Here is a 22973-nt window from a genome sequence, read left to right on the forward strand (position 1 = left end):
AATTCCTCGAAATCACACTGAGGTAGCTGACATGAAAGAGAGAGATAGAGATGAAAATCATGTAAGCTGCATGAAAATCATTATTAATACTAAGAATGTCTGTCAGTAGTAGCTCAGTTTGTCCATGTTTTTTCTTTTTTTTAATTGGTGTGTTTGTAAATGTTATGAATGTATGTGCAAAAATTGTGTTTGTTTGTAAAATAGTAGTTGGTAGCATATTAAATAAAGAATTTAACAGTAGGAGCTGTTGAATTCTCAGGAAACAGATATAGAAAAAATAATAATTTAAAGGTGCTAGTCGATCTCCATCTGCCATTGGTGATAATATTAGGATAAAATAAACTGCAGATTATTCTGTGTCTGGATTTCACACCATGCTTAAAATAAGTAATAATTGTCTCTGCTGGTTAAGATATAGATTGGTAAAGATTGGACTGCAATTATCACTTTTATTAATTTTACAAGATCTTTGTGTAAAATGAAAAACACATCTCTAATAAGCATTGATTGATTTGTGTCACTTTACAATAGAAGGACAAATATGTATTTTCCTGTCAAGTGTTGCAGGTTATGTTCCTGTTCTCCTTTAGAGGATTTACCAACATAGTGTTAGTTGTATTTGTCCAGCATCAAAACATATTCATGAATTGTTAATGTCCCATGAAAATAGCTGCATAATGATTAGTTGGGTGTCAAAACATAATTTGAGTGTATTATTTCATTATTTCCCTTCTGATCCAGCATGTGTGTGCAGTCCTTTGGGTGGTATCCTCCCCTCACCCTTTACATTTATTCAGGATTTTCTTCAAGAACTTGTGCCATAGAGGTATTATTATTACAATTATGACATTAAAAAGCACCTCTGCTCTTTTTTTGCCTCCAGCATCTTGTTTTAATCTAGCAAATGTACAGAGGATGACGGAGCGAGCCAATCACATCAACATTGCAATGATAGAAGATGTTGGCACCAACGGCACCACGGCCGGGTCGAAGGCCGTCCCATCCAAGCTGCCGTGTGGGTCCACCGTGAGCTTCCACAACATCCAGTACAAAGTGCAGCTGAGGAGCGGCTTCCTCTGCAGACGCAAAACCAGTCCCAGAGAAATACTGGCGGACCTCAAGTCAGTTTTAAAACTTATTTGACCTGTTCATGCATCGCTTTACGTGCTCCTCCATGTCTTATTTCCTTCTCACTCACACACTAAGATGCAGACACACACAGAAATCCATAAGTAAAGTGTAAATGATAAGGATGTTTAAAATTGTTGCTTATTTATTCTAATTTAACCAAAGACATACACTGCTTCGAAACCTTTTATTAGAGTATGAGATTAAAAATATTATAAATTTGGTGTTTTTTTTAATTTCTTGACTCCCAGAATCACATTATAATTTTTTTTAATATATAATAATAAACACTTTACTGTTGCTTGAGTCCCTAAATAAGGTTAAACCATGTTGAAAATGTAGTGTAGTTCTTCATATCCATTTTTTGGCTACCCATTGTATCAAGTGGACAATAGTGAATAGACCCCTTACATTGGTTTCTTTTTGATGGTATTAAACACAGCTGACATTTCCCATGGAAGAATGAATCATTTCACACAAGTTTTTTTGGGCCTTTTCCCGCCTCAGTGTTAATTATATGATATTAAGCATGGTTTCTTGCATATAATCTCTCTGATGCACTAAAGAACAGTCTGCCAGGGAAACGAATTAAACACTGTCACGTGATCCGCTGCCGGGCTTTCATTCAATCTTTTAATTCCGTTTTATTCTTGTGCTTTTGTGTAACTGTTCTCTCTGAAGTCGAAAAAGGATCTCTTGACGTCTTTTAGATTCTTCTGGTGTGCATTTGCAGCTGTCGGGAAATGTTCATAGCTTAATATCTGTAACAGGAGCAAAACAGTTTCTTTAACGTTATTTCATTTGGAAAGTGTGAGAAACGTGCTTAAAAGAAGAATTCTAAGCTTTATCCAGTTTCTTTGCCCAAGAACCACTTCAATCTGCATTGTTTCACATTCTTCATCCTGTTATTACTCAGATCTATGAAGCAAAACCTTAAATGTAATCCAAACTGTATGCTAACCATTTGAATATGTTACAATCTCTGGCTTTGACTACATTATCAATGTTAAATTGCTTACCCAGAAATGTGTGTTTTGATCTTGCAGTGGGATTATGAGACCCGGCCTGAACGCAATTCTTGGGCCAACTGGAAGTGGAAAATCTTCGTGAGTACCGCACCAGTCTCTTACGAGGAAAAATAATAGTCAAAACATCTCTTGTAGATATTTATTTGTTCTGTTTCTCACAGGTTCTTGGATATTCTAGCTGCAAGGAAGGATCCTTCAGGTCTGTCAGGAGAAGTGCTCATCGACGGAGCACCACAGCCTCCAAACTTCAAGTGTCTCTCTGGTTATGTGGTTCAGGTGCATTTAAATAGTTTTGCTAGTTTTCCCATAACATTATAAAGACTGTGGTACGGCCAACTTTCTGAAAACATGAGCCTCACTGTCTGTGACCTTTGACCTTAAGCCCTTGTCTCCCTCCCAGGAAGATGTGGTCATGGGCACCCTGACCGTGAGGGAGAATCTGCGTTTCTCTGCAGCGCTTCGGCTGCCCGGCTCTGTGCCTCAGAGTGAGAAGGAGGCTCGAGTCAATCACCTCATCAAAGAACTGGGCCTCACCAAGGTGGCGGACTCCAAGGTAAATAATCACACATGTCCCAGTCACTAATCTGTCCTCTTGACCAGAAGTCTGCCTCAAGCTTCAAGACATCAGGTGAGTCAGAATAATTGTACGTGTTTTTTTTACACTGACTGATCTGTGTTTGGTTGGTGTTTTTTTCAGGTGGGCACACAGATGACCCGAGGAATCTCTGGAGGAGAGAGGAAGAGGACAAACATTGGTATGGAGCTGATTATTGATCCTTCAGTCCTCTTCCTGGATGAACCAACCACAGGACTGGATGCTAGCACAGCTAACTCTGTCCTGCTGCTGCTGAAAAGGTAATAAAGAAGCTTCTCTGTTGTTCCTCTGATTTGATCAATTCTATGCCCCAAAACTATGATTTCCAGTTAAACTTAATTCAGTGTTAAATCCACTTTTTCCCATTAGTAAATTTTTATGTACATGTATGGCACTTTATTACACTATAACAAGGTTTTTGTTCCCAGTGTTCATTACAACCACAGTTCTTATTTTGGTTTAGATTTTTTAAAAGCTTAAATTGTGTATTTATATTTTATTAAACAAAGAGTTGCATCTTTCGACTGGCAAAACCCTTTAAAGTTTAAAGTACACCATAGTATTCATTGTTTGCCTGTTAAATCTATTATGTATTGTTCATTATTCCCATTAAACTGCACCTGCCTGCACTGTATGGAGCCTGGGGTGTACCACTAATTTAGATGTAATTGAATTCTAATCAGTGATACATTTAAAAAAGCTATTTGAAATTGAATATTTAAACTTTAATAAATTAAAAGGTAAATAACATGATATAAGTATTATTAATTTATTTCTTTATGTTTTATGTTAATGATTTCATTATGTGGAATTTTGAAAATAATCACGGCCGTGTTCAATTAAAAATGTGCAAGTATGGTTCTGTCTTTACTGAAGCGTTTTGACGTGTCTGTTCAACACAAAGAATCTCCAAATGTTATTTTTAGCTTTGAAACTTGAAATTGAGATGGTTCAACTGCATATCTGAAAATTCCAGTACAATTAAAAAGCAGCTTTACCATTATTATTTAATTTTTACTACATATGTTTTTTTTTCAGAATGGCCAGTCATGGAAGAACTATAATCATGTCCATCCACCAACCCCGATACTCCATCTACAGACTGTTTGACACTCTAACCTTGTTGGTTAGTGGTAAAATGGTATACCACGGACCAGCACCAAACGCTTTGGACTACTTCGCCAACATTGGTGAATATCTTCATCATCACCACAAGATACCAAAAACACTTTCCTCATAATTTAGATTTTTCAGTGTTAAATGAATGTAGGTTGTGCAGGTATGTAACTGTGTAAGACTGGACATGTATTGATATTAAACATTGATCATTGTGATCTGTGTTGCAGGATATCCCTGTGAGCCCCACAACAACCCAGCCGACTTCTTTCTGGATGTTATTAACGGAGACTTCACTGCCACAACCATGACTAAAGTGCACAGCTCTGAGGGTAACAGCATGTATACATCATACCACAAACATTATTGTCAAGCTTTAATAAACATTTCTGCCTTTACAACAGTAGAAGCATTGATTTGTTTAAATATAATCCCTTTGATGGATGGCCTATCCTCATCTCACAAATCCTGATCTATAGATGCTTATCTAATGTTCATGAATTAAATGGATAAGACCACCAATATTCTATATTCTCCTTATTGTCAAAAATACCAACAATTTATAGTTCCTTCTCTTCATTCCCATTGAAGATGTAAACTAAGCATTTTATACAATTGATAGTGCACTTTCTTCATGAAATGACAGATTTATATGGTACATATTGTCCTATTTCATGTTGAAACCATGAAATAAGACAACCATGTTTTCCACATCCTGAATTTAAAAATCCACTGCTTTATGGAGTTATTGGCATCCACTGTAATAAACTATTTCTAATATTCAAATGTATGATTTATGATTTATTTATGGCCAGATTTGGACTTTGAGGAACTCAGCAGCTCCAGGCAGAGCATCGAGGAGCGTCTGATAGAGGAGTACAGGAACAGCAGCTACTCCAGCGACACACGGGCCGAGCTGGAACGGATCATACAAGATAAGGAGTGTATCTCACGTCCCAAATCTCGCATCATCACCTACAACAGCTCCTTCTTCCACCAGCTGCACTGGGTGCTTAAGAGAACCTTTCAGAACCTGATGTTGAACCCTCAAACATCCGTGGCCCAGGTATACATTCACATTACTCTCCTAAAATATAAAATTACTTATATAAAATGAATTTAAATTTATATCTTTTAAAGACATCTGTTGACTTAATCACAATGGTTGATTGGACACTTTAATAACAAGTACACAAAGTGCCTCTTTAAGTGGTGAGTGTCTAGTTTCCCTATTTCTTGTATTGATATGGATCAGTTCCAGCGTACAGTTTCCAGTTTTCATCACCACACATGAGCTTGATTAAGTTTTTTAGGTCAAATCTAAGTCAATTCCAAAGTGTTTGACAGTTAAGTGGGACAAGAAATACAATAAAAGCACAAACTAGCACATAAATAAAGACTCTGTATTAGAGGCATTTGGCTTCCTTTGAAAAGATATTTGTTTAAAGCTATAAAGTGACAACATGTACAGAACAAAGACAAGAAGACATCATAAAGACAATACAGCAGGGAACCAAACATCAGTACTGCAATAACGACACCATTATGGTATATACATATCCAAGGCCTTTTGGAGTCGCTGAATTTTAAAGCTTTCTTTCAGCTTTTCAGATCTGATGGTGTACAAATATTGGGAAGGACATATTTTATATATTCTGTGTATTCAGTGGGACGTGATCTGTAGTCCTTTTCACTTTTTACTTTCCAGTCTCAAGTCGAGTCACTCGTCTACAACTCTGACAGATAAATACATCAAGTTCTCAGTTTTCAGTTTTTTTTTAGATCAGGATTTAGTTATTACTTTTACTTGTTCAAATACTCTAAAGAATGAAAAGACTGGAAAATCGTCAGCATTAGTGCTCTTATCATCCTGAACAGGATACACAGACAGCACTTTGGAGGGGTCAAGACTTTATGCTCTCATTAGTCACCCAATGGCGGCAAATTGCCGTCAGAAGTCTCCTCACTTTAAGAATTATTAACAGCTAATTGGCCCTAAATAAGTCACAATAATCCTACAAGAGGGGCTCTAGGTGGCGTGGGTGCCGTAATCGGCTTTGGTGACTGTTGTGACCCGACTCTTGCCTCTTTGGGCCAGGATCTGAACTGATATCATATCTGGCCAAAGCCCCCTGGCCCTGGTCCTGGACTCATCACATGATGGCGTCATGACCTATCACTCCACTGCCCCGCTTTCACATGAGGGGCTGGGGGGAATGAGGTGAAAAAGACTCAACCTTATTAGATTATCCCTTCACCCTGGGAACCGCTTAGTCCTGTCATAATCTGTAAATTGTTAGGATTAAAACTTGTGTCGTTTTCACTTTTCTCACTCTCCTCTGTCACCCCAACCCCCCACCTCACCGCCATCAGTTCTGGTTGTTTTCCCGAATAGGCCGGTCTGGGGGAGGAGCAGGGTGTCCGGCTAACCCCTGATCTCTCAAAACACGGGCCTTTTTGTCAGCGAGGACACGTTTATTTCCATTTTTCAAGAGTTGATGACGGATGTGGTACTAAATTATAAACATTTGCCTTTTCCTTCCAAACATGCTCAGATTTGCATTAAATAGAAACTTTTATCAACTCAGTTCCTCAACAAGTCTCTAAGCAGTTTTCCAGAAGTTTGTCACAGACTGTGAATATGTCATGTCAACTAAAGCAGAGTTTTCAGTACAACTTCACCTACATGAAAGATGCATGATGGAAGAAAATGGTCAAAGTAGGTTCTGCTGGAGTTTTGTCCTTGTATATGAGTATCTGCTGTGATACATGGCTACTAAAGAGAAGGCTTCTTGACTCTGTTGTCTAAATCTGTTTTTGCCTCTACAGCTGGGAGTCAACATTTTCCTCGCTCTAATCGTAGGAGCCATTTTCTTCGAGGTCAAAGATGATCAGAGTGGTATCCAGAACAGGTAGGACCAATGCAAAATACAAGCATTTATAGCCAAAGCTAATTTGCAATACCCGCCCCTTGATGGGCCTTTGAAATACATAAAAATTAATGACAAATTATATACAAAACACAAACAATTTATAATCAATGATACAATAAAAAATACCATTTTAATAGCAGTAATTGTGTTGAACCCACATGGACTTAAATGACCCTTAAAATACGGCTGCAGTGGTGACACATATTTAATATTACTAATATTATTATTACTTTAATATAATAAAATATTACACATAGATTTAATTTAAAACACAGAACTTTGTCTCCTTGCTGAATATCTACAAATAAAATCAGTCACAAACAAGGCCAACCCCCCAAAACACTTTTTAAGTCTTCTAGCTTCAGTCTCACCTGAATCACATGTCAAAGGCAGGCTTTCCTCTTCACGGAGACCATTAATCATACCTGTTTTTATAACTAATAAGTATCTGAATGTCACAGTGCACACAGAGGTCTTTGACTTTCAGTTCAGTCCTTCTTCCGATGAAGTTCAACTCTGTAGTAGTAGAGACAGTATGTCTGCAATATATGTTTGTACCAAAATATCAGCAAGCCATCTTTCTTTAAATGTAGGAAACTCTTTGTGTAAATTAAAATGCAATTATAGTGAAAATGTTTTTCATACAAAAGAAACATTTTAGTATCTATTGATGCAAAATGTCCCAGTTAAATATGTTTCTGAGCCACTATTCAGACTGATAATCTCACATTGATGTTGATTTATAATACACAGTATAAGGTCAAAGCTATCAATAATCATTTGTAATTTATATGATATTTACAGTCTTATTTCAGTTCATCTGGAATATTATGCAGATAAATAGCATGTTTTCTAGTAAATGTTTAAATTTTTCACCTAATCACTGCTTTTGCTAAAGAAGTGTGAAATGTAGAGCAATTCCTGGACAGCTAATCCTCTTACCATATTTTATTGGGCACAACCTGGTACCCACAAGCCCAGTGAAGCACATCAGAAACCTCAATGGTCTCTCTCTTTCTTTTCTGTGCATGCTTCAGTGGAATATAATGTCATTACATTCATGGTCAGTGCATAGGCAGTATAGCAGACACCCCCTCTCCTTTTCACTGGGTGTGGGGTCAATTATGAGGGTCACAATGGAGTCAGTCGCCTTTTAATCTGTGTGTGTACAGACAATGCCACATTTCATATAACAGGGATAAACCCTTTGCATTAAGAGGTGACATTGTTTCCCCACCAAGAAAGACTTAAAGACCAAATTTTGTTATGTTGTTCTTACAGGATGGGAGCCCTCTTCTTCATCACCACCAACCAGTGTTTCAGCACTGTGTCTGCAGCCGAGCTCTTCATCATCGAGAGGAAACTGTTTGTGTATGTGATCTGAAATCATGCAGGACTCAATGAGCTCGTAGACACTTTGACATTATGAAAGCCTGTGTTTGATTTCTGCTTGTGTTTTCTTGTGTCAGGCACGAGTACATCAGTGGCTACTACAGAGTGTCCGTCTACTTCCTCTCTAAGATCTTGTCTGACATCACTCTGCGCACTATTACCTCTGTTATCTTCAGCTGTATTGTCTATTTCATGATCGGTAAGACTAATAGATCTATTTTACTCCTAAAACATTATCAGACTTACATTGGACAGTTTTATGTACAGCATCAGAACCAGAGATATTTTTTTTTTATTCTTTCTCATCACCACCTGCAGCCTACACAATGCAAATGATGCTATGCGATTAATGTAGCCTGGTACTGCTAGCCTCACACAGAGATGAGGAGCAGGCTGCAAAGGTCTCTAACTCCACACCAGATTTTTTTCATTTTCAGACTTGTAGTCTTCAGCCTCAAGTGACATCACTAGAAGAAATGTACAGGACTTTCATATCTCTCTGTGAAGCTGGAAAATTAATTTAACCACATTTTGCTGCAAATACTTGTGTACTTTTACTCATGCAGGACTTTTGCTTATAATGGAGTATTTTTAGATTGGTGTATTTATTGAAGCAAAGGATCTGAACACTTTTTTCCACCACTGGATTATAGTAAATCTCCAGGAAATTAATGGAAGTCTCTGTAATGACATGACTGTGTGTTTATGTGTTCACTCAGGGCTGAAATCCACAGTAGCAGCCTTTTTCATCTTCACGCTGACAGTAACTCTGGTGGCCTACACAGCCACAGCCATGACCATGGCCATCTCAGCTGACCAGACCGTTGTGGCTCTCGCCAACATCTTCATGACCATCACCTTTGTCTTCATGATGGTGAGAGAGATGCAACAGGGAGGCTTAAGTAAAAAGCCCTTCAACATAGTTTCCCTTTTTGACAGCCAAATAGTTTTAAAGTCATCCCTATTAAACCCTGCCATTAGTCGGCTCTCTGAGGTGAACGACACGCTACCATTGACCCAAAGTAAAACTGTAACAACAACTTTTAAAATACCAAAACCATGGGATTGATAAACACATACAAGACAACCAAGACACAGCAAGAGGAACCTGGAGCATTAACTGCTTCCTTTCCTGGGCCAAGTGCACCTCATAGAAGACTGATCAGGTGTAAAAGACCTGGGTGGAGCAAGAGACAGGAGAGGAAAAGGGGCAAACAGCAGAGGCGACACATAAAGCTATAACAATCATCATATTTCACACTGCCTGACAGTTTAACTAACAGCTTGTTTCAGCTCCTAATTGAAGCTGTTTAATCTTAACACAGTGAAATATACAATATATTCAAACCCAACACAACATTTGTTTATGGCTACACTTTTCCATCAAATGGGAATAGATGTCATTTCCATAATTTTACACACATTTTCCCCCAAAAATCAGCTGCACATATTCGGTCTGTTTTCAGTTCAATTCAATACAGCTTTATTTATCCCTCTATTAGAAACCACATGCCACAGCTTACCACCTAGATCAAACACACACAGACGATGGCAGAGGAAGAAAACATATATTCAGAGGCTTTAAGATATTTGGAAACTTCTGTCAAATTGAACAGTGCATGACTTTGTAATGACTGGCAGGCTGCTGTTTGTTAAAGGATGCAGCAGGTCAGGTAAAATTCCCTCTATATTTCATTTTAGTCAGGAAATCTCATGAGAAGACAAACACATTGTCATCCAAAACACTTGAGTGATATGGAGCGCTGATTGTAATCTGTCAAAATATCAACTGGGACAAAAAAAAGTCTTTTGTTTAAGTTTGTGGTGTGTTTTTAGATTTTTTCAGGTCTCCTGGTCAACCTACCCAGCATCATGGACTGGCTGGCTTGGCTGAAGTACTTCAGTATTCCTCGTTATGGCCTAGCAGTAAGTGAAAATTAGAAAATTAAAGGAAGGTTATGACTAATAAAAACACCAGACTTCATAGACAGTATCTGCTCAGCATTCATTGACTGTGCTGTCCATGTTCAGGCCTTGAAGATCAACGAGTTTGTGGGTCTAAAGTTCTGTGAAGAGCCCGTTATCCGAAGCACCAACATGTCTGCGATAATGACTAACTGCAGTGTGAGCACAGTGGGTCTGACGTGAGTAAACCTGCATATATGATCCGGTTTGATCTTACTAGTTTACCAAATGTCATCTTCCTCTGTGATCTGCTTCTCTAAAGCAACGTATTATGACATTTCCAGTCCAGCTAGTCCACAAAGCTCCATATAACTCATGTTAAAGGTTAACATTTTACATTTAAAAACTTTTATAAACTTAAAGAGATTAAATTTTCAACATTCTTAAGACTATGAAACTTCCGTATTGTGACGTATTTCTGAATGAAAATTGATACAGGCGACACATAATGTTGGAATAAATTTGATTTGAACATTAAATACTATTTGTGTCATAATGAATCATATGATCTTAGCTCTGTGCTGCTTAAAGTTGAAGACTGATTGTTGGGTGGATGGGTATATTTTGTTTTAAAGGAAGAAAACATAATTGGATTTTGATATAAAAGATCATATATATTGTTAAATATTTGCACAATATGCCTGGGGATGTGATCGACTTTAAATACCATTATTTAATGTGTAAGACACTTACCAATTGTGTTATTTCAGATGTACAGGAGAACAATACCTGGACTACCTGGGAATACAGTATACCACCTGGGGACTGTGGGAGAATCATGTGGCCTTGACTATTATGACAATCATATTTCTTATCATCTCCTATCTGAAACTACGCTACATTAAGAAGTTCACTTGAAAGTGTGATTCTCTTTTGTTTGTCCTCAAAGAACCAGTAAATGTTCACTTAGTATTTCACCATTAATGGAATAGTTTGACATTTTGGGTAATATGCTTTGGTTTGCTTTCTTGCAGAGACGTCAGTACATTAGAGGTGAAACAGCAAGCCCTACTCTTTCCAAAGTTAAAAATAATAGTTTCTTTTTTTCTTTTTTTTTTGCTCTTGAGTTACTAAGTGCTCCAAAACGCTTACCTGCTATTCTTTAACTTAATCTCTGTGTTATTGGGTGCTGCCATGGTAACATACAGCAAGTTTATCTGAGCTTTATTCACTGAAAATAGTTGGAAAACTGAAACAATGAGCTAAAAGACACTAAAATGCTCCAGAGCTGAAGGGAAATGCAGAGTGGACTTACAGTTTACCACTAAGTGAAAATATACAGACATAAGAGTCGTATCAATCTCATCCAACTCTCAGACAAAAAGCAAACAAGCATATTTTCCTAAATGTTGAAGTATTTCTCTGAATGTGCCTAAAATACAAACCTGAATGTAAGCATCAATTTTATAATGTTTGCTTAATGAAAAACTTACAACTGATGAGACAAAATATTTGATCTAAGTGGACTTTTAAAAGCACTAAGAGAATTTTCTGAAGTGAAAACATGAACCACAATAATAGTGTCATGATTTTCACATCTGATATGGATATACTGTATGTGTGCGTCTTACAGGTTTATATTTCAAGTGTAACTGTGGTTATTTATGAATATTTACATTTGTATTGTTTTAAAATCAGACTTTTTTTTTTTTTGGTATGCTTTTCTGTAGCCTTGATATTTTTCAGCTTTTGCACAATTTCCAAATTACACTGAATTGAATTGTTCTTGATTTTACCTCAACAGTGATTACTTTTTTGTATTGTAGGATTAAATCAGGTAGATGGTTTATGCATTTACTTTTTCAATTGTTCCAAAGAAAACTTGTATACATACATTTATATTATGATGCAACTATTTGAGAACATGTATAAACATTTTCACGTAACCTTGGTCTTTGTGGGTTTTTTTGAATGCGGTCATCCAGTAACTCTTTATTTTATGGGTCCATAATATCCTTATAATGACCAAGGAGGTTTACACAGCTGTTGCATAAATGTGAAAATATACATGCAAGCATACAGTTCAAGAATAGCATTTGCAATAATATACACATAATGATTTATCTCCATCTAAATTGAGCCTTTCTTTCAAAGAAACTCCCCTGGAAATGAACAACGTGTAAACTTAATACGGCTAAATACAGTGACTGAAATAGCAGAATTTTGTCTGCATTTTCATCTCATAAGTGTGAGATCATATTGTGCTTTCCAAGAAACTTTTCAGATAATGATTGGGAAATGATGAGTATTTGCTTAATATATAAATTGAAGAGTGCAGCATTTGCACATCAGCAACCCATTTTTGTACAGATTCCTCTTGTCTACATCCACAGCTATAAAAAAATACTGCATAATTGAGCTTGGTAATTTAGGAAAAATTCAAAATTGTATTTTAAATATTTATTATTTCACAAGACTTTATATCTACCCATGTGGGCTGTCAGCATCACAATAGAAGGAAATACATTAACTCCTGTTTCTAGTGTCCATCTAGATACTCAGTCTGTACTTTTAACCATAATATAATTAACTATCAGGAACTCATTCTAAATATACAGTATATTGTATGTAGTACTATTTATGTTAATATGTTGTAAAAAGGAAGATCATTTTTCAGATGTTGTTGTGGTTTGCTTCATATTTATTGTTGTTTTCACTTCACTGAAAAATTAAGAATTCGAACCAGAAGAAGCAAAACAAATGAAAACAGACTCATATTTTAATAACACTTTATTTGGCATAACAGACATAAAAAAGAAATAGATTATAAAAAATGTAAGGCACAGGAAAAAATATAAATGCATGGGTTTCCCATGAACACTAGATGCACTCCAAATCGAAGTTTGTTTCAAGTTACAATATGTATCATAAAATGGTAAGCTATTTAATTTGAAGCTTAATTGATGTATGACAGAGTGTGCCACACTTGTACCTACTGTATAATAAAATGATTTTACAAAATTAGCAAAATAACATTCAAAGAAATGCCTTTTTGGTATTGTGTGTTGAAATGCAAAGATGTGTAGATACAGTGATCAGAAGCAAGTGAGCGTATTTCTCATGTAGTACAAAAATCACATGCTGAGTACTGTGGATACAAACCAACTGAATATGCTTGCAGGCTGTGGTACTGTGTTTAATACTGTGTCTAATACTGCAATGGATGAATCTTTATAAATCCTTCATTATTCTTTAACCTCTTCCTACACACATTTGTTTTCTTTCATCCTTTTAAAGTAATACTTGATATTAGCTTTCGACAGATTAAGAATACTTTTAGATGTCTTGCAGGAGAACCTCACTCACACTTTCAGTGCATTTAAGTATTGGAGGTGAGTATTTCTTCTCCACTGTAGGACATCAGGTATTTAAACAAAAACAACAGGGTGTGTGTCTCATTTTGTTTTGCAAAACTTGTCCCTTCAAGAAAATTTTCCAAAAGTTTCTTGCCTTCACTCCTCACACATGACTTCCATTTGTGCTTGTGTCAAGGCCGTCGGTGGACAGTGAAGAGGAGGGGCGGGGCCGGGGTCCGACAGGTGTGGCTGGCTGTGGGTGGCTGACCTGTGAGACCATGTCATCAGACTCCCACCGCTCCAGCTCCTCCCTAACCAGCCTCTCCATCTGCTCCCTGTGGGTGTCTGTGTCCCGTCCCAGCCGCTCATCCTGACAAACAGAAACGAATGAAATCTAAGAGTCAGGGTGACATTTTTACCTGTTTCCTGTCACACTGTATCTCAGCGTGGTTATAATCATCATCTACGTATGTGCATCCACTGCTCACCTCTATGACTCCATCTAGCAGCCTGCCCAGCACGTCTCTCCTCTTTAGTTTAGCTCGCTCCATGGTCTCCAGCTTCACGATCACAGCGTCTATCTTGGACACAATGCTGCCAATAGAGTGCTCCATCCTGTCCACACGTCTCACCAGCCTGAGAAAACAAAAGGTTGTCATCTTTGTTATTATAATATAGGTAAACAAGTGTTAGGAATCATGCATATTAAAATACTAAAAATAACTTTTGACCCTTACAGAGATTTAAGATTAAAGAAAAGAAGATAATCCACTATTTTTAACTACCAACCCTCAGCTTTGCCCCAATACCAGAGGATAAACATCAACTTGATTTCAGTTGAAAGTGAGGTGCGGCTATATTTATTGTTGTCCCTCTTGTTCCAAAAATGACATTATACTTAATATGAATCCAATCAGAATCAGAATTTATGATAAATATCAATCAATTTTAATTATTAGTTATGTGTTCAAACATACTTGGCCAATCAAGACGATTCGTAAGTTTTAGAGTTATAAGAATAACAGTGCCATACACTTGAAACTCCTCATAGGAGACGCCCCCTGAGCTGCTGCCGCGGCGACGTGAGCTGTGGCCGCTATCTTCATCGTCGTCCTCCTCCGAGTCGTCCTGGGTGCGAGGGAAGCTCCGCCCACTGCTGGGTCTAGTCAGCGAATTACGTTCCAGCTCCAAGTCCTCCTAGCGTACGAGCAGAAACACACTGAGCATGTGCAGGTGTTGTGGCTGTGTGTACGCTAAAACACTCAAACACTCCCAGCATTTCTTATTCAGAATCAGTCAGTAAAACCAGACTTTTGTTTACGACAGGGAACAAGCTTCATCACTCACTCTCTCTTTCTCCAAGTCGTCTCTCATTTGTTGATGTTCATGCTCCGTCAGCTCCTGATCGCCATCGTGATCGTACTTGGCAAAAATGGCCTGAATCTCTGCATCTGTGTGGCCCTTCCTGAGCAAAGAAAGATCAAAATGCACTCAGGATGGATAGCAGGATTTTATACATAACTTTACATTTTCATCATAATAGTTTACAGCATGTTTTAGTAAGATTTGAGATCTGGTCACCCTTTTAGATCCTGGCGGAGTTCGTCAATGTTCAATTTGCCCCCTGCCTGACGCAAACTGTCGGAGATGTCGTCTACTGCCGTCTTTTTGAGTCTCAACTTCATCAAAGCTTTGTTACAACCCTGAGGGAGAGTCAGAGGAGTAAATTACAACACATTTACAAAAACACTATCTTAAGATAACAATATTAACTTCTGTGCGAGACAGTGAGACAAAGACACTTTTAAAGCCAAATACCTTCTTAATGAGGTCAGTCATCTCCATGTCAGACCTCTGCTGGGACATATCGGCCTTCACCTCTGAGTATGTGTCATTGATGATGGCCAAGAACATGTTCTATACATAATGAAATTAGTGTTCTGTGTTAATGAGGAGCATAAAGTGAATGGCATGAATACGTGAACAACACAAATAAGCATGCTTACATGACTACCCTACTCACCATGAGAATGAAGAAAATGAAGAAGACAAACGTGGTGAAGTAGATGGGTCCGAGCACTGGGTTCGCCTCCTCAATCTCTGAGAACTCAAAGTCTCCCAGGATGATACGGAACTGGGTAAAACTACACAGGAAACAGGAAATTAACCAAAACAAGAGCAATATTTGTACATTTGTGGATTATACTATAAAATATAACGTTCTTACATGCTGGCTTGGAAAGTGCTGAAATCGTTGACTTGGGTTCCAAACACCAAGTAGGCCAGCTGAGCATACGCCAGGAAGATGATGAAGAACATGATGGCAAAACCCACAAGGTCCTTGGCACAGCGAGACATGGTGCTGGACAGCTGACTCATAGTCTTATTGAAGTTGATGAACTTAAAAAGCTTGAAGAGAGATTGTGAGAAGATATTAATCGTTTGTTGTTAGGTTTTTGAGTGATTATGAATCAAGATTAAAAACAAGATTGTCTACCTTGATCCAGGAAAAAAAGACGATGATTGCGGCCATGTTGTTGAACTGGACCTGCAGGTTGGCCAAAGACTCAAAGCTGGGGTGAGCAGTGTGGTTCTCCAGCAAGCCTTTGAGAAAGTTGCCTACCATGGCTGTTCTGGTTATGTTCATGATGATAGCGACAACACTCAGCTGGAAAAGGAGAAGAAATAATCAAATTATCATTCTAATGTAACAGTGATTACATTTAGCCAAAATGTCTCTATTTCATCACATACGCACCGCCACTATGAGGACGTCGAGACAGTTCCACAGGCTCTTAAAGTAATGCAGCCGGTGGATGTGGATCTCCAGCACCTCCTCCACCACGTAATAGAGGATGAATAGGCAAAACGCCACCTCACACAAACCCACAAAGTAGTCCCAGCTGGACGCGTATCGTATCAGACGCACCGTTTGGAACTGCCAGGAGGTCACCACCCCGCCAGTAGCTGGGAACTCCACCAACAACCTGACAAATGCATCAAATTGTGTTAATGGTGGTAACATGCTGGCACTGTTATATTTGGTTGACAACTTCACTGTAAATCAATATTCTGGATAAAAATGAGTGAGGATGACTTATTAACAATTGTGCAATAACAATAATAAAGTCATTTATCGAGCCAAAATGGAATATTTTCACTGCTTTCAGCTTTTATCTCCTTCATACCGTGTAACACATTTTAGTTTTCAACTGTTTATCAGATAAAACTATTCTATAACTATTATAAGATCTTAAGCTCTGAACAATTGTGATGAGTGTTTTTGGCAGTTTTCTCACTTTAAAACTGAATAAAAAAAGAATGACAGATTGTCAAAGTTCACTGTGGTAACTGAACCTGTGTTGCAGTAAAAAAAAAAATGAAACAACCTCAGTTAGTTGAAGCTAACTGTCAAACAGAGATTGAACAATCATTTCAAACAGTCGCCAAGAGTGTGATCTTCAAGTTGAATTTACACAGGAGTTTAAATTTTAAAAAATTGTAAAAAAAAAAAAAAAGGATAATTCTTAACTTTTAAGTTAGTGACAGCAGAATCCCAACGGGCCTTTGAAAATATGAAGGCTTGAACAAAAATTAGAGGGTCTGTGTTCTTCATAATCACAAAAATGTATGTATGTAAAAATGCAATATTTTTTGCTATCCACTTGTTGCTGTAATCATGTACATTTCCCCACTGTGGGACTAGAAAAGAAATCATTTAGTCATTTAGTTTAAATCATTTTTGTTGCACTTCATTCCTGCCGGCTGCCATTGTTCATATCTATTCCATTATATGCTGTATGTTTGTTGTTGTAACATGTGGTCTTGGATCAATAATGATAAAATCTATAAATAATCTGTATTTCAATAATCTAGATTGCTTAGTAAACACATTTACTGAGACTGATTCTCACCTGGCGATGCAGAAGAGGTTGATGTTACCGTTGTAGACAGAGAAATCGAGGAAGACCGCTCTGGTGCCCCGGTCCAGCCACAGGTTGTCTTTGAGTAACTGCAGTTGGATTGCTGACTCCTCTTTCGTACGTGACAGATCTTGGTAGTATCCTCCACCTGCATATTTGGATACCTGACCCGAGTAACTGCTCCCATTCATATCGCTCTCTGTCGTATATACCCACCTAACGGACAACGATGAGAAACATGTTAGAATGAAGAAGGTAACACACTATTTGCAGGATAAACATCTACAGAAGATACAGTTCAATCTTATACTCTAAAACTTGCTTGATAACTTTCTGGCCATTCATAAATCATCAATAAATTTGAAATGTGTTAACGTACGCAGTTGCATTCTTGGGGCCAAAGGGTCTGGTGTCCTCGTTGGTTGGGGTGTACATGTTGTAGCAGTCCTGAACCTCATCTCTCAGATCTTCATGGATGGAGCAGGAGTCGTTGTGGACTTTGACCTGACGCAGGCGTGGCACACCAAGTAGGAGGTTCTCATAGTAGATAAGACTCTGATTCTCTGGTAGGCTCTTGTTGTTGTACCACACCTCCCAGTACATGCCGTTGAGGAAAGGTCCCTCTGAAAACTGAAGAGTTTGGGACAGTCAAGATTATGACACAGGAGAGGCAAGAGAAAGAGGAATTCCAGGGATTTTTACCACAACATGGATCAACGTTGCTTGTTTACCTTCCAGAAATCCTCCATTGTTGACAAGCTCCTAAAAGTAGAAGGGTCTCCAGCAGACAGGGGTGTGTCCACGAAAAGCTGAGACATGACTTTGGTGTAGTAGTACATATTGGCACTCACCATCCCGTAGGTCACTGAAAAGTATTTCACAAAATAAAGGTACAATTAATGAGAGTATGTAGACAGTAATACTATTAGCATCATTGCCATCACCTTGTTACATACAGGATTGTCTGAAGGCTTTGTGATTACATACATGTGCTCTTTACATCCAATATAACCTTGCAAAGACTTGATCAACACAAAAAAACCTCAAAATTACATTAAACTTAATATTATTCCATCTATGCATTACTTTCCTCTGCAGCATACAGTATAAACATGGAGAAGCTCTAGAAACTGCTTTTACTAGTGAAGTAAAAAAAAAAGCCTCTGCCCCGTCTGCCAGGAAATCATTTCCTGATCCACCCGAAACCACAATTTGGCATTTTTCACTGCAGCAATGAGACAGTCCAGAAACTTAACCATTAGTTTTCTCATCACACACGTTTTAAATGTGGTATTTCCATAGATTCATCTCTGCCATCTAAAATTTGTGCTGTTGGTGGGATTTAAGACTCCTGATAAGTGTTGGAGATTTGATTTTCTGCAGAAACCATTAAGCATACACTGCGAGTTAGGAAAATGACTCAGCTATAGGAAAGGACAGGGTGACTCTCATTTACAATGACATTGAGACAATTAAAAAGACAGAATAGGAAAACAATAGCAAAAAATAAATAAAATAAAAATAATAAAATATTAAAAATAATAATAATAATCTATACACACACAGTGTGAGCTTCAAAAAAAGCTAACAAGTGGTAATAATTTGTTTGTTAAACTAATAGTTCCAAGATCAAGAACGAAATTTAACTTTTAAGAAGGAAACAGTTCTAGATGGAGATGGAGCAGAGTCTAGTAGGAGTCACAGTTATTATACTACTTGATAATAATATACAGTATGTACCACATATTAATTGTCATAGGATACTGTTGTACAAGAAATTACAGTACTTTTTATTACACTGAGGGGCTGTGTAATAAGAGGAACCAATATGTGCATGACCTAATGTAAATAAAACGTATATTTTGGAACCTTGCTGTAGGAGAGAGTTGTCTGCATATCTTCAGTAATTGGCCTGAACATTCAATTTAAATGAAAAAAAAGTACTGCCTGAAACCTGATTCTTCAACAGTGAAGCTAAAAACTCTACACTACTCTAACAACTGCAGTTTCTCAAATGTTGTGCTTTAATTTGGTGTCATATTGCGTTTTTTTAAAAGTTTTTTTTAGTGTATACTTACAGATACAAGTAGTGATGAGGAATGCGACATAGGTGACCATCTCTCGCAGTACATTCCTGAGGTACCTTTCTCGACTGCTGTCACTGTCCTCCATCAGCTCCGTGCCCCACAGAACTGCAAAGGAAACCATTCAAGAGCGCATTGGCAAATATTGCAGTAAAACTTACAGTACTTTCTGTCTTAATTTGTCCAATTCAGATAATATGTAAGTGTTGTGACAAAAGATTTAAATTAGAGATTTTTTAAATCTCTTAGAATATTTTATCTTTACTTTATCTGGGAGACGGGACAGTATCATAATTTGAGTTTTTTACTTGACTGAATTGTGTGGCCAATTGATTTTATTTTATATTTATTTATATCAGCAGTTTGTTAGCTGGGTTTTGAAAAGTGCTCATAAAAAAAAGACAACTTGAACTTCAGTAAGTGTCTAAAATAGTCATATTCATGTTTGATGGCTAATTTTAAAGTACAGAAAAAATGCACATTTTAATCAGTGGCATACATAAATATAAATATGCTGGCCCATTGTGCAGTGAGGCAGAAATGTATAAAGGGGCCTATAACCATATAACTAGCAAATTTCTTACCTAACTGTGTGGCTGGACAACAGATTTACAACTTTCCTATTATTACTATTTTGTGTGTGTGTGTGTGTGTGTGTGTGTGTGTGTGTGTGTGTGTGTGTGTGTGTGTGTGTGTGTGTGTGTGTGGTCTGTCTTAAACTATTATGGTGACATATTTCACACTTAGGACCAGTTAATTGGGGACAAAACGTGTCCAGTTGGGTGTATGTAGTAGTGATAGGGCTTGGGTAAGTCTCAGATAAATGATTTTAAGTCTATGTAATGTCCCCAAAAGTGACCATGATCTGATATGTGTGTGTTCTATTTGTGTTTCTGCATTTTTAAGTTTTCCTTTGCCACAATGTCACCATGATCACCAATTGCTGTCATGCTGATGTTTAGTACCCTGAACTGGCACTGAGTATGACAAGTGCTACACAGATTTAAAAAAATGTGACTTTGACTTACTTCTGATTTTATGGAGGATCTTCTTCATACAGTTGGAGTACTCATGTCTGTCTTGCTGCTGTGCATCCACAGTCGGGGTCGGGTACAGCCCTCCTCCTCGGGGGATGTGGGTGCTGCTGCCAGCGCCGGTGTAGCTCCCCAGGCCGCTGCTGCAGCTGCTGCTGGAGGCCGTGGACACGGACCTCCTCCCGGGACTAGCCGGAGGCCAGTCTGCTTCCATAATCTCATCCTCGGGCTCAAACCCCGGGTTATCCCTGCTCCAGGCTTGTCTGGACGGAGGTGATGGAGTACCTATGACCCCTCCGAGCCCCAGGTCTTGATGCTGGATGTTCTCCATCTCTATCCCCTCACTGGTGTCCAGTCTGTGGGCCGACCTGCCAGCCTGGCTCTGCGGGGGCTGCTGCGGTCCCACTCGGGATGAACTCATGGTCCAGTTGGCTTTTTTTTTATTTGGTGCGGATCATATGTAAGAATTTATCCCAGAAACTCTTAAAACCTGTTAAAATGTTGAATTATAATGGCTGAAGCATTTTGGCGTCAGAGATAACGAGCTGTAAACGCACCAAAACAACCAAATTAGGAAAGTTTTTAAAAATAGCTAATTTAATAAGGTAAAACTGTACACTATAGTGTTATGTAAAAAACACAATAAAACCATTTAAATAAGGATTTTCTCCGCATAACTCACGTAACCTTTAGTGTTTTTCACGATCTCCTTACACGATTAAAAAAAAGTCCCTTAAAGAAAACTTTCCTCTAAGTTTGTCTCCAAAATGGCTTCCGGTATACTAAAAGAAACGATGCCTTTAAAGCGTTTAAAGTTGTTCGCTAACTACAAAGCTATTTACTTAAAAGTTGACAACTGCGTCAAAAAAAATCCGTGTTTTTAAGTGAAAAGAGACAGATAGTGTTGTCGTCCCAGGACAGCCATCTTGTTCCTGAACTGTTCCCTCATCATTTGTCCAGGACTCAGGTTACATTACAAAAAGTGATGGCGTCGCAATAAAGGATGGAAAGTAGCTGTATATTCTGTAAAAATCACCTTTCTTCACGTGTTATTATTAAAAGTTTGCTTTTAATTTAATGGCTTTACAGGTTTGAGATAGTCTTTGTTGATTTTAAAAACAATCACAATTCTGCCACAGTAAGAAATAGTTTTCCTTTAAATGTTTTAAAGCCATATTTTGAAATTATTTGTGTTTACTAACGACATATAAACCCTGTATTTGCTTGAAAATGTTTAGTATAGCTTATATTTGCATGAATAATAAGTTACATAACCTCTGTGTGTTTGACTCAGCGGTTGCTATGACAACAAGGCGCTTTTACTAAGGCAACATTGAGGCCAGTCTGTTAAATCTGTGCTCCACATGCAAAAAAAACAAGTGACATCAAAAGGGAAATATATGGGACTTATATAACATATAATTATATCAGTCATAGACCTATTATAGGCAGTTTTACTTACCAATTAAAAAAAAAAAAATTGCAAAGTTTTGCACCTTGAAACTCTGATGAAAAAGGTTATTGGAAGGAGTAAAATGGGCAAACAAAACCACAACTTCATCTAGCTTGGTTTATGAAATGTCCAGTTTTTCAGTCATAACAACCAAAAAATGTTAAAATTACTTCCCTGTACCATTCGTAGGCTATGCACTGACTTAGCATGGAAACTAGATATACTAATTCTACTGATAATAAAGTCACTTGGAAATACAGAATGTGATATATAACAATGATGATATATTTTAGAAAGGTAGAAAGGTGCATTGTGAACCAAAAATAAGATGTACTAGTGGGAAAACGGGAAACTAAATGGAGATTTCCAAACTGCTAATATCTCAAAATAAAGTCACCCTCTGGTCTCTACATTTAAGTTTCTATGTGAAGTCATTCAAGTTGATATTTTAGAGCACTAAACTGAGCACTGAACTAAATACAAATGTGTTTGTTAATTGTTTTTATCAATTAAAAAAAAAAAAGGTTGTCAAAGATAGCCTTGTTCATAGAAAATGTATCATATCCCTTTATTAATTATTAGATAAGGGCCATGTTCTCTCATATTCAACTTTTTTTCACCAAAGCAACAGAATATATAAACAGATCTATTCTATGTTGATAATGTTTTTATTTCATTTGATAATATTTCTATGGCCAAAATGATTGGTTGATTATGCATTTGGTCAAGAGAAAAGTGTTTTTATTCTGAACCAAAAGTGTAAGACACAAAGCTTTTTAGTCCACTCAGTGGTGCTCAATATCTTGATTTGTTGAAGCCTGAAGCACCTACAACACTTTATAGATGGATAGTCCATTAAATTTGCCTGCTTTTTATACTGCATAAGACTCCATAGGTCATATGAAAGTTTCAGAAACGTTTAATTAACCTGACATTTTGATTTTAACATTGATTACTCAAAACCTCAGTGACATTTATGTAAAAAGAAACTCATATCCTGCATTCCTGTTTCACAATATAGGAAAC

The 22973-nt window shown here is 37.5% G+C and overlaps 2 protein-coding genes across 2 annotated transcripts; one reads left to right on the forward strand and one right to left on the reverse strand.

Annotated features, from left to right (window-relative positions):
* Window positions 1-915: 915 nt before the first annotated feature.
* Window positions 916-11015, forward strand: LOC128370455 (broad substrate specificity ATP-binding cassette transporter ABCG2-like). Its single transcript, XM_053330968.1, has 15 exons — window positions 916-1121; window positions 2175-2234; window positions 2318-2432; window positions 2557-2709; window positions 2854-3011; window positions 3790-3941; window positions 4098-4199; window positions 4683-4933; window positions 6697-6779; window positions 8082-8171; window positions 8270-8391; window positions 8912-9066; window positions 10029-10118; window positions 10224-10336; window positions 10868-11015. Exons 1-15 carry the CDS (start codon window positions 916-918, stop codon window positions 11013-11015), a joined length of 1998 nt encoding a protein of 665 aa, XP_053186943.1.
* Window positions 11016-12872: 1857 nt separating this feature from the next.
* pkd2 (polycystic kidney disease 2) lies at window positions 12873-21112 on the reverse strand. Its single transcript, XM_053330914.1, has 15 exons — window positions 20489-21112; window positions 19455-19568; window positions 18108-18241; window positions 17756-18006; window positions 17368-17592; window positions 16212-16440; window positions 15951-16121; window positions 15681-15862; window positions 15477-15597; window positions 15272-15370; window positions 15035-15156; window positions 14801-14918; window positions 14487-14650; window positions 13942-14089; window positions 12873-13823 (listed from the first exon to the last, which is right to left on the reverse strand). The coding sequence occupies exons 1-15, from the start codon at window positions 20913-20915 to the stop codon at window positions 13617-13619; spliced, it is 2712 nt and encodes a 903-aa protein (XP_053186889.1). The 5' UTR covers window positions 20916-21112; the 3' UTR covers window positions 12873-13616.
* Between the last annotated feature and the right edge of the window lie 1861 nt (window positions 21113-22973).

This window comes from Scomber japonicus, chromosome 2 (genome assembly GCF_027409825.1).
Source record: "Scomber japonicus isolate fScoJap1 chromosome 2, fScoJap1.pri, whole genome shotgun sequence".
Classification (NCBI taxonomy): Eukaryota; Metazoa; Chordata; class Actinopteri; order Scombriformes; family Scombridae; genus Scomber; species Scomber japonicus.